Source organism: Bos grunniens, chromosome 8, assembly GCF_055505025.1.
Source record: "Bos grunniens cultivar Pamir isolate PY7600 chromosome 8, Bosgru_T2T1.0, whole genome shotgun sequence".
NCBI lineage: Eukaryota > Metazoa > Chordata > Mammalia > Artiodactyla > Bovidae > Bos > Bos grunniens.
Window position 1 is genome coordinate 22112847 of NC_141172.1, and position 12510 is coordinate 22125356.

Sequence of the window (12510 nt, forward strand, 5' to 3'; positions counted from 1 at the left end):
CATAGGTGCCACGGGGCAAAAATCCTTAATAAAATGTGAGTGCTAAGTCACTCCAGTTGGGTTTGACTCTGTGTGATCCTATGGACTATATAGCCCACCAGGCTTCTCTGTCCATGGGGTTCTCCAGGCAAGAATACTGGAGTGGGTTGCAGTGTCTTCCTCCATGGGATCTTCCCAACCCAGGGATTGAACTCACATCTCTTATATGTCTTATGCATTGGCAGGATGCATACCACTAGGATCCCCTGGGAAGCCCTCTAACAAAGTATTACTAGCAAATCAAATTCAGCAATAAATAGGATACTATATTATAATCAAGTGGAGTTTATCCTAGGAATGCAGATTTGCTTCACATTATAAAAATTAATCAAAATAATTCATCCTACTAACAAATGAAAAAAGTATATAATCATTTCAACAAATGCAGAAAAAACCCATTTGACAAAATTCAACATCTATTTATAATAAAAAAAAATACTTCCCAATTTAGGAATAAAGGAAACTTCATCAACCTAAGGAGAAAGCAATGGCACCCCACTCCAGTACTCTTGCCTGGAAAATCCCATGGACGGAGGAGCCTGGTAGGCTGCAGTCCACAGAGTCACTAAGAGTTGGACACGACTGAGCGACTTCACTTTATTTTTTCACTTTCACGCATTGGACAAGGAAATGGCAACCCACTCAAGTGTTCTTGCCTGGAGAATCCCAGGGATGGTGGAGCCTGGTGGGCTGCTGTCTATGGAGTCTCGCAGAGTCGGACACGACTGAAGCGACTTAGCTGATACAGAATATCCATAAAATCTCTATACTAACAGTAAATATAACATCATATGTAATGTTAAGCATCCTGAATGCTTTCCCCCAAGACTATTTTGTTAACAAAATAAGAATGTCTACTCTTACCACTTCTATTCAACCATACCAAAGGTCCCTAGACAGTGCAATTAGGCAAGAAAAAGAAATCAAAGGCATACAGATTGGAAAGAAAAACATTAAGACAATCTCTATTCATAGACAACATTGCAATGAAAATCAAAAAGAATCTACAAAAAATCTATGAGAATATATAAGTAGGTAGAGTAAGGCCATAAAAAAGTATCAATTATATGTTTATATTTTATCAATGAACAGTTGGAAATAAAGACAAACCAAAAAACATTCTAATTGCCCTAGCATAAAAATACTTTGGGATGTGCAGTACTTATTAAATTTAGCAAAATAGGTGCAAGATTTGTAGTAAGAAAACAACAAAACACGGACCTAAAATAATGGAGAAATATACCTTGCATACTGGTTAAAAAACTCAATATTATTAAGATATCAGTTCTCTCCCAGACTGATATACAAATTCTGTGCATTTGTAACCAAAATTACAGCAGGTTTTTAAAATAGTTTCTCAAAGCTGATTTAAAATGTATGTGGAGACTTTGGGATCGACGTGTTCATACTATTATATTTAAAGTGGATAGCCAACGAGGACCTACTATATAGCACAGGGAACTCTGCTCATGCTATGTGGCAGCTTGGATGGGACGGGGATTTGGGGGAAAATGGATACATGTATATATATGGTGGAGTGCCTCTGCTGTCCAAAACTACCACATTGTTAATCAGCTATACTCCAATATAAAATTTTAAAAACGTGGACTCATGGTTGATGAAGGCTGGGATGTGAGGGAAATGGAGAGTGACTGCTAATGGGTATAGAGTTACTTTATATTGTGATGAAAATATTCTAAGATTGACTGTGGTGATGGCTCTACATCTCTGTGTATACACTAAAACCACTGACTTGCACACATTCAATGAGTGAATTCTACAGTCTATAAATTATACCTCATTTTTTGAAAATTCAAAAAGATAACATGGGAAAAAAAGAAAACAGAAAGTTTTTGAGACTTTGGATAAGACAAAAAGCAAGAACCAAAGAAAGAAAAACTTGATAAATTCTGCAAAACTGAAGAGACACTCTTCAAAAGACACTATTCAGGAAATAAAAAGACAAGTTAGAGAGTAGGTAAAAACATGTGCAAGACACATTTCTAATTAAAAAAAAACAAACTTATATCCAGAATATATAAAGAATTCTCATTTGAAAACAAAAACCTGGATTTAAAATGGGCAAAAGAACACAACACTCCATGATGTGAATAAATACATGAAAAGCAGCTCAACATCAGTAGTCATTAAAAAAACACAAATTAAAAACCACAAAAGGAAAACCACTAACCACTATGAGAACTGCTAAATTTTAAGAACTGACCATATTGAGCACTGGCAAGGAGGGAGAGCAACCAGAACTTCCTTATGCTGCTGGTGGGCCTTCAAAGTGGGACAGTCACTGGAAAAACAGTTGGGTTTTCATATTTACTCACCCAAAGACCTAGCAAGTCCACTCGTATGTAGTTATTTAATCAAGAGAAATTAAAATAGATGTCCACATATACACCTGTATAGTAACGTCTATAGCAGCTTCAGTCATAATCTGGAAAAAGTAGAAACAGCCCAAACGTCCATCCATGGGTAAATTAATCAACAAATTGAAACTATGATGACAGACTTTAAAAATAAGACAGAATCAAGAACTGTGAAATCATACTTTTTGGGTTCAATTTCCAGGCTCTTCTACTTATGTGTGTCTAGTACATAAACAGTACCAATCTCACAGTGTGAATATAGAGATTAAACGAATGAACATATGCACGGCAAACTTTAAAGTGCCTGAGCTGGTTATGAGTTATTATTATTGCAATTGTTATTCTCATTAACTAGCTCTTAAATTTTTTATTATTTGTTGCCAGATACTCTGAGAAACTGCTTGGTCATTCTCTCTCTCTACCTTTTTAAAAAATGAATTATAGTAAGCAGAAGATAAATCCAACCCAAAATCCTGCCACAGATGCAGCAGAATTCTGTCTAATGCAACTTCCAAGTAACTCCTAAAATTATGACCTTTTCTCATCTCTTTGAAATTTTCTGCTGCTGCTGCTGCTGCTAAGTTGCTTCAGTCATGTCCGACTCTGTGCGACCCCTTAGATGACAGCCCACCAGGCTTCCCCATCCCTGGGATTCTCCAGGCAAGAACGCTGGAGTGGGTTGCCATTTCCTTCTCCAATGCAGGAAAGTGAAAAGTGAAAGTGAAGTCACTCAGTTGTGTCCGACTCTTAGCGACCCCATGGACTGCAGCCTACCAGGCTCCTCCGTCCACAGGCATTCTATAATACAAGCAACAAGTATCATAACTCAAATATTTTCTCTGTTCACAAAACTAAGGTGCACCTCACAAGTTCTGATATCATTTGCTTAATTTATCAGATGTCTTCTGCCACCCCTACATTAACACTTTTCCTTGTTTCTGTTATGATGAAAGCAAAAGTGTTAGTCACTCAGTTGTGTTTGACTCTGTGATTGCAAGGGCTGTAGCCCGCCAGGCTCCTCTGTCCATGGGATTTTCCAGGCAAGAATATTGGAATGGGAAGCCATTCCCTTCTCCATCTGTTATGATAGCGACTTTTAAATTCAGGCTTCCCTTAAGAGTTAACATGTTGGTTATCCACGTTAAGTACACAGCTTTAAAGAACAAAAAAGTACCAAATCTCTTTCTTCTCCATAACAACGAATAAGATAATAGGGAGAACAAATCTAGAAATTACCTATTGTTTTTCTTCGTTTACGAAATTAAACTTCTCTTCTTCCCAGAGAATCACTACTCTCCCCAGATCTTCCTTCCTTTGTTAAAGACATTGTATTAAACAAAGATTTACATAATTTCAATTCTAACCAAATATATAAAACTAATATGGGTAGCATCAGTTTAATTCACTTCAGTCGCTCAGTCAGGTCCGACTCTTTGTGACCCCATGAATTGCAGCATTCCAGGCCTCCCTGTTCATCATCAACTCCCGGAGTTCACTCAAACTCATGTCCATTGAGTTGGTGATGCCATCCAGCCATCTCATCCTCTGTCGTCCCCTTTTCCTCCTGCCCCCAGTCCCTCCCAGCATCAGAATCTTTTCCAATGAGTCAACTCCGCATGAGGTGGCCAAAGTACTGGAGTTTCAGCTTTAGCATCATTCCTTCCAGAGAACACCCAGGGCTGATCTCCTTTAGAATGGACTGGTTGGATCTCCTTGCAGTCCAAGGGACTCAAGAGTCTTCTCCAACACCACAGTTCAAAAGCATCAATTCTTTGGCGCTCAGCTTTATTCACAGTCCAACTCTCACATCCACACATGATCACTGGAAAAGCCATAGCCTTGACTAGACGGACCTTTGTTGGCAAAGTAATGTCTCTGCTTTTGAATATGCTATCTAGGTTGGTCATAACTTTTCTTCCAAGGAGTAAGCATCTTTTAATTCCATGGCTGCAGTCACCATCTGCAGTGATTTTGGAGCCCCCCAAAATAAAGTCTAACAGTGTTTCCACTGGGCTGGAAGAAGCACAAGCTGGAATCAAGATTGCCGGAGAAATATCAATAACCTCAGATATGCAGATGACACCACCCTTATGACAGAAAGTGAAGAGGAACTAAAAAGCCTCTTGAGGAAAGTGAAAGAAGAGAGTGAAAAAGTTGGCTTAAAGCTCAACATTCAGAAAATGAAGATCATGGCCCCATCACTTCATGGGAAATAGATGGGTCACTTCATGGGAAATAGATGGGTAGCATAGGTGGGTCTTTAAAAATCTGGCTATGCTGGGACTTCCCTCATGGTCCAGGGGTTCAGACTCCATGCTTCTGCTGCAGGGCAGGAAGATCCCGCATGCTACGTGGTGTGGTCAAACAAATAAACAAACAAAAATCTGGCTATGCTAACTGGTGGCAACTGGTAAGACACAGAATATTTTCAAATCAAATAAGTGATACCAATATTTATAAATTATGCATCAAAATAAGATTTAATGCAAACATATTGTAGAAGCACTATCATTATCTCAAATCTTTAAAAATTTTTACAATTCATACATTTTCATTTATACCTGTTATATAACTTATGTCTAAATTATATGAAATGAACCTCTTTGCTGTGGTATTTTGTTTTGTTAGTCATTCATACAGTTTAACCTATATACCACCTGAATGAGTAACTGTCATACAATTTTAAAAAACAAAAACCCCCACAGATTTCCCAAGTGCTTTCCACCTTCCTTCTTTCCTCTGGTACTGTACAATCTGTAATGAGCAGATTTCAAGCAACACCTAATGGCATCACATAACTTTAAGAGTAGCATAAAAGAAACATAAACAATAAAATCAAAGGATTTCTCCTCTTCCAACACAATTATTTACTGTTAATTTCCAATATTTACAAGATATAAATAGTGGTACCCTACATACTTCCAAAGGATTACAATTAAGAAATAGATTATTTCTTGAAATATTAAATTGGTATTTATTCTGAACCAAGGCAATTAAATATTGATAAATAAACCAAACTAGATACTTTCCTAGATACTACTTTCTAACAGGCTGAGCCCTAAAGGAAACATGCTGGTTTCTTTGAGAAGTACATCAAAATACTACAGTTGGATCAACTATTTTGGTTGTCTTTAAAAGCTACTTTCATTATCAATAATAGAAAAATTATTTCCAAACACACACTAAATTTCATCACCATAAACCAAAGGCGGGAAACCCCAAAGCATATACAACAAGAAGCACTGTTTCAGAGAACAGAGCGGTACCTACCTCATGCACTAGAGCAAGTGAGGTCTGCTTGAAGCTTCGCCCTCTACTGGCCATCAGTCGATTCAATGGTTTGCCATCTTTACTCTGATACATTGAAATATCATAACAAAATAACATACCACCTTAAAAAAAAGAAATATAAAAACACTGCTTATGGAAAAACGTCATTAATTAGGTTCTCAGTAGTCGATATTCAATCTGGATAGAGACACTTAGAAATTAAAAGAATATGCTAAGCAAATTATTATTTTTTTAAACTGTCAGTACAGGAAAGAAAAAACAGAAGAGCTATAAGAAGTTAGCATCTTGAAACTACAGAGGAGTGTTATTCATTTGTAAATAAATGAGAAAATTTCAAATCATGTTTAAATTTTGTTAACTGTTACTTCTAGAGATTCTATTAACTTTCCTTAAAAAATAAATCTCAATTAAAGAGAAATGCTTATGCATGCCAGTCTTTGTGAACTCCTGATAATATGGGTTCCTTTAGTTTACACCCATAAGACTAGTTTTCCATCATACCTATACTCAAATACATTCACTCTCCCTTTCTCCTCCCCTCCGCCATCTGTTACCCTTCTCCCAATCCTTCCTACTCTGCTTAACTAAATTGAACTTCCAGCATTAGCTGACCCCATGTCAGTTACAAAGCAAAGGCAGGCAGCCGAACACTAGAGTATGAGTTAGGGTAGTCTTGGACCTTATCTGGGTGATTCTGAGCCAAGGAGAAGACATATTCAAGGACTAAGACACTAAAACAGAAAAAATTACCTTTAAAAATATCTTTTCCTGAAGTATAATAGAGAAGAGTGAACATAAGCATACTGCTCTATGGATTTTTACAAACTGAACAAAAGTGTAATCAGTACCCAGATCAAGAAGCAAAACACTGTTAACATCTTAGAAGCCCTTCCTCATGTCTCATTCCAATCATGTCCACCCCCAGCCCAAAGATAACAACTTTCTAGCAAACTTTGGAGAAGGAAATGGCAACCCACTCCAGTACCCTTGCCTGGAGAATCCCATGGAGGGAGGAGCCTGGTAGGTTACAGTCCATGGAGTGGTACTTTACACAATTGGAATCAGGCTGCACACTTTTATATCTGACTTCTTTCACTTAACATAATCATTGTGAGAATCATTCATATTGTTATTGGCAGTTGTAGTATATGCATTGTCATTATTGAATAACACTCCATAATGTGCACATACCACAATTTTACTGTCAATAGGCATTTAGATAGCTTCTATCCCTTCTACAGGTGATCTTTTAGACCCAGGAATCGAATGGGGGTCTCCTGCGTGGCAGGTGGATTCTTTACCAGCTGAGCTACCAGGGAAGCTCAGCAACTAAAATAAGTTTAAAGAAAGTGAGAAAGTGAAGTCGCTCAGTTGAGTCCGATTCTTTGAGACTCCATGGACTGTAACCTACCAGGCCCCTCCCTCCATGGGATTCTCCAGGCAAGGGTACTGGAGTGGGTTGCCATTTCCTTCTCCAAAAATAAGTTTGAATGAATGCATGAAAGTGCTCAGTCGTGTCTGACTCTTTGCGACCCCGTGGACTGTAGCCCACCAGGCTCTTCCATCCATGGGATTCTCCAGGCAAGGGTACTGGAGTGGGTTGCCATTTCCTTCTCCGAAAATAAGTTTCAGATCAGATCAGATCAGTCACTCAGTCGTGTCCTACCCTTTGCGACCCCATGAATCGCAGCACGCCAGGCCTCCCTGTCCATCACCAACTCCCGGAGTTCACTCAGACTCACGTCCATAGAGTCAGTGATGCCATCCAGCCATCTCATCCTCTGTCGTCCCCTTCTCCTCCTGCCCCCAATCCCTCCCAGCATCAGAGTCTTTTCCAATGAGTCAACTCTTTGCATGAGGTGGCCAAAGTACTGGAGTTTCAGCTTTAGCATCATTCCTTCCAAAGAAATCCCAGGGCTGATCTCCTTTAGAATGGACTGGTTGGATCTCCTTGCAGTCCAAGGGACTCTCAAGAGTCTTCTCCAACACCACAGTTCAAAAGCATCAATTTTTCGGTGCTCAGCCTTCTTCACAGTCCAACTCTCACATGACCACAGGAAAAACCATAGCCTTGACTAGACAAACCTTTGTTGGTAAAGTAATGTCTCTGCTTTTGAATATCCTATCTAGGTTGGTAAGTTTAGGGCTACTCAAATAATGCTGCAGTGAATATTATTATGTCTTTTGGTGACTTAATTTGGGCTTATTCCTAAGAATGAAATAGGTAGGTAACAGAGTATGAATTTATTCAGTATAAATTGTCCAAGTGGTTCTACTAACCTACATTCCCAACAGCAATTCTGTTTACTCCACATATTTATCAATACTTTGTATTTTCCATTTTTTTTTCATCTTAGCCATAGCATTAGGTCTGCTGTGGTATCTTACCGTGGTTTTAATTTGCACTTCTCAGATGACTAATGAAGTTGATCATCTAATCATATGTTCATCAGACATTTGTATACCCTCTTTTTTTCCTCTCTTTTTTTAAAAAAATTTTTATTGGAGGCTAATTACTTTACAATATTTCTGTGGTACACTGACATGAATCAGCCATGGGTGTACATGTGCTCCCCATCCTGAAACCCCCTCCCACTTCCCTCCCCATCCCGTCCCTCAGGGTCATCCCAGTGTACCGGCCCTGAGCGCCCTGTCTCATGCCTCGAACCTGGACTGGCGATCTATTTCACATATGGTAATATACATGTTTCAATGATATTCTCTCAGATCATCCCATCCTCGCCTTCTCCCACAGAGTCCAAAAGTCTGTTCTTTACAGCTGTGTCTCTTTTGCTGTTTCGAATATAGGGTCATCATCACCGTGTTTCTAAATTCCATATATATGTGTTAATATACTGTGTACACCCTCTTTTTGAAGGGTAAACTCAATTCTTTTCCCTGTTTTTCAACTGTCTTTTTCTTACTGATTTTTAAAAATTCTTTACATATTCTAGATACAAGTTCTAAAAATACTTGTCTTCTGTGCCTTGCCTTTTCACTCTCTTAATGGTATACTTTCATTAACACATGCTTGTGATTTTAATATAATTTTTATTTTTCAGAAAGATCCTCCCTTTTCTCTCCAGCACCACAGTATTACCTTTGTAACAAGTCTAGTGACCTTGCATATGGAGGTCTGCTTCTGTACACTCCATACTCTTCCACTAGTCAGTTGGCCTGTTTGTGCATCAGTACCACACTGTCAATTATCATGGTTTCATAATAGGTCTGGACATCTGGTAATGTAGATCCATCTATTTTGTTTTTGTTCTCCACGCTTACCTTGGCCATTATTGGTATTTTGCGATTCCACACACATTTTAGAATCAGTCTGTCAATTTCCAAAAACCTACTGGGATGTGGATTGGGCTGGGTTGAAACAACATATTAGCTTGGAGAGAGCTGACATTCTTACAGCATGGTGTCTTCTGGTCCATAAATACTTTATATAACTCAATTTATTCGAATTTCTTTAACTTTTCTCCATAGTATTTTATAGCATACAGTATAAGGATTTTATACAATTCTTGTTAAATTTATTCTGGGTACTTGATGGTTTTTGGTACTGGTATAAATGATACAATTTTTAAGTTTCATTTTTGTTATGTATATACAAATATACAATTCATTTTTATATGATCTTTGTACAAAGTAATCTTAATTCATTTATTAATCCTAATTAGTCTGCAGATTATTTTGGGTTTTCTATGTACACAATCATGTCATCAACAAATAATGACTACTTTATCTCTTCCTTTCTAATCTGTATGACTTTTATTTCTTTTTCTTGGCTCATTACACTAGCTATGGCTTCCATTACAATACTGAATAATAGTGGTAACAACAAGCATCCATATCTTTTCCCCCAATCTCAAGGAGTGAAAGTTTCATTATTTCAGCATTAAGTACAAAGATGGCATTGTAGATGTTCTTTATCAGAATAAAAGAAGTTCTATTCAGAGCTTAATGAGAGTCTTTTATGTAACATGAATAGGAGCTAAGTTTTTCAAAGGCTTTTTCTACATCTATTGAGGTCATCTAAAGATTATACTGCCTTTTTGCTATTAATGTAATAAATTATATTGATTTTCAAACATTAAATTAACCCCACTAATTATTATTTATTTTCCTTTGTATGTACTGCTGAATTCCATTTTCTAACATATTTTGGGGAGATTTTCGCAACTATGTTCATGGAAAAGAGTGGCTTTTAATATTCCCTTCTGATATTCGGTATTAAGGTTATGCTGACCTCATCTAGGAGGGTTCTTTTTTTCCCTCCTATATTAGAGTTTATAAAGATCCTTGTTATTTCTTTCTTAATTTTTTTGAAAAATTCACCAAAGAAGCATCTGCACCTAAGGTTTCTTTGTGGGAAGGTTCTTACAGACTCAATTTCTTCAATACTAATACTAATATCCAATTTCAAACTATTCATATAGTCTAGTCTGCTTTCTGTCAGTTCTGCAGTTTTATATTTTGACGAACTTCTATGTCTCATCTAAACTGTGAAATTCACTGGCTAAAAGTTCTTCATAATTTTTTTGAATGCTATGGGGTCTGAAGTGCTGTCTCGTTTGTTGTTCCTAGTATAGGTAATCTATATTTCTGTTCAAACTTACAATGGTTTTATCAATTCTTTTCAACTTTCCAAAGAGTCAATGTTTGGCTTTGCTGGTTTTATTTTATGTGTTTTCTATTTTCATTGATTTTTATTCTTATATTTATTATTCTTTCCTTTATAATTTAAGTTTAATTCACTGTTATTTTCCATTTTTCTTGAAATAGAAGCTTTAATTATCATTGATTTTCCTTTCCTTTTCTTTTTTCAGTATTTGCTTTAAAGGTATGAATTTCCCACTAACACTGTTTCAGTTGCATCCCACAAGTTGTAATTTGGCTCATTTCCATTATCATTCAGTTCAAAATATTTTCTGATTTCCATTTTGATTTTTCCTTTGATCCATGGGTGATCTATATTATTCAATTTCCAGGCTAGTGGAATTTCCAGGCTAGTTATTACAGACTCAATGACTTCAATATTTTGAAATTTGTTGAAGTTTATGATCTGCCATATCATCATTCTGATAAGTTGCCAAACTACAGTTTGTGTGTGTGTGTGTTAAGTCGCTTCAGTCATGTCTGACTCTTGGCAATGCCATGAACTATACAGCCCGTCAGGCTCTTCTGTCCATGGGGATTTTCCAGGCAAGAATACTGGAGTGGGTTGCCATTTCCTCCTCCAGGAGGTTTCCATTTCCTCCTTATCAGTGTATATAAAGAAATCTTAAAAATCAACAAGAAGACAAATACCCCAATGTACAGTTCCAGTTCAGTTCAGTCACTCAGTCGTGTCTGACTCTTTGCAACCCCATGAATCGCAGCACGCCAGGCCTCCCTGTCCATCACCAACTCCCGGAGTTCACTCAGACTCACGTCCATTGAATCAGTGATGCTATCCAGCCATCTCATCCTCTGTCGTCCCCTTCTCCTCCTGCCCCCAATCCCTCCCCGCATCAGAGTCTTTTCCAATGAGTCAACTCTTTGCATGAGGTGGCCAAAGTACTGGAGTTTCAGCTTTAGCATCATTCCTTCCAAAGAAATCCCAGGGCTCATCTCCTTCAGAATGGACTGGTTGGATCTCCTTGCAGTCCAAGGGACTCTCAAGAGTCTTCTCCAACACCACAGTTCAAAAGCATCAATTCTTCGGTGCTCAGCTTTCTTCATAGTCCAACTCTCGCATCCATACATGACCACAGGAAAAACCATAGCCTTGACTAGACGGACCTTTGTTGGCAAAGTAATGTCTCTGCTTTTGAATATGCTATCTAGGTTGGTCATAACTTTCCTTCCAAGGAGTAAGCATCTTTTAATTTCATGGCTGCAGTCACCATCTGCAGTGATTTTGGAGCCCCCCAAAATAGTCTGACACTGTTTCCAGTTTCCCCATCTATTTCCTATGAAGTGATGGGACCAGATGCCATGATCTTCATTTTCTGAATGTTGAGCTTTAAGCCAACTTTTTCACTCTCCACTTTCACTTTCATCAAGAGGCTTTTGAGTTCCTCTTCACTTTCTGCCATAAGGGTGGTGTTATCTGCATATCTGACTTAAAAGCATATAAATTATATCACTATAAGATACAATGTTCCATGCCTCACTTAAGTAAAGTTTGTTCAGGGTATTGTTCATATATTTTGTGAACTTGATTTTTCGTCTGCTTATTCATCAAGTCATTGAAGAACATGTTTTAGAGTTTCCTACTAGTATTATGGATTTGTCTATTTAGTTAGTTCTAATTTTTTGTCATGTAGTTTGAACTCTGCTATTTTGTGTACACTGATTTGAATTGTGATGCCTTCCTGATATACTGACTGCTTTATCTCCATGTAATATTCCCTTCCTTTCTAGTTTCTTCCTTTTTCAAATGCCTAGAACTGTTTCCCTGTATACTGGATGGTAATGAAAGAACCACAGAAATTCTAAATGATGTTATTTTTTTATCTCAGAGGAGTTTCTCCTCTGTTAGGCAGAGTGAAGGACTGACCATCTCAACTGAATTGGGGATTTAACTGAGCCAGGCTTGATTATAGTTTTGGTAAATCTCAGTCTACCTCTGGTTCAACCCTGTTTCTAGGGCACACCTTCTTCAAGATTTTCAACTGACAGCCTAATCGGTCTTTGATTCTTCAGTATGGGAAGATTACGGGAGATTCAGAGATTTCCATCTGTCCTCAGAAGTTTTCAGGTTACCTTTTAAATTCCCATCCCACAAAGCTTCAAAATTTGACAAATACCTTAA

General features: G+C 37.7%; 1 protein-coding gene across 5 annotated transcripts in view; it reads right to left on the reverse strand.

Moving 5' to 3' along the window:
• FOCAD (focadhesin) overlaps positions 1-12510 on the reverse strand; it is a 303578-nt gene that overhangs the window by 94786 nt on the left and 196282 nt on the right. For all 5 annotated transcript variants that reach the window (XM_086414321.1, XM_086414322.1, XM_086414319.1 and 2 more), the window contains one exon: positions 5688-5809. In XM_086414321.1, the coding sequence (XP_086270447.1) occupies positions 5688-5809 (122 nt within the window). The remainder of the gene's footprint in view (positions 1-5687; positions 5810-12510) is intronic.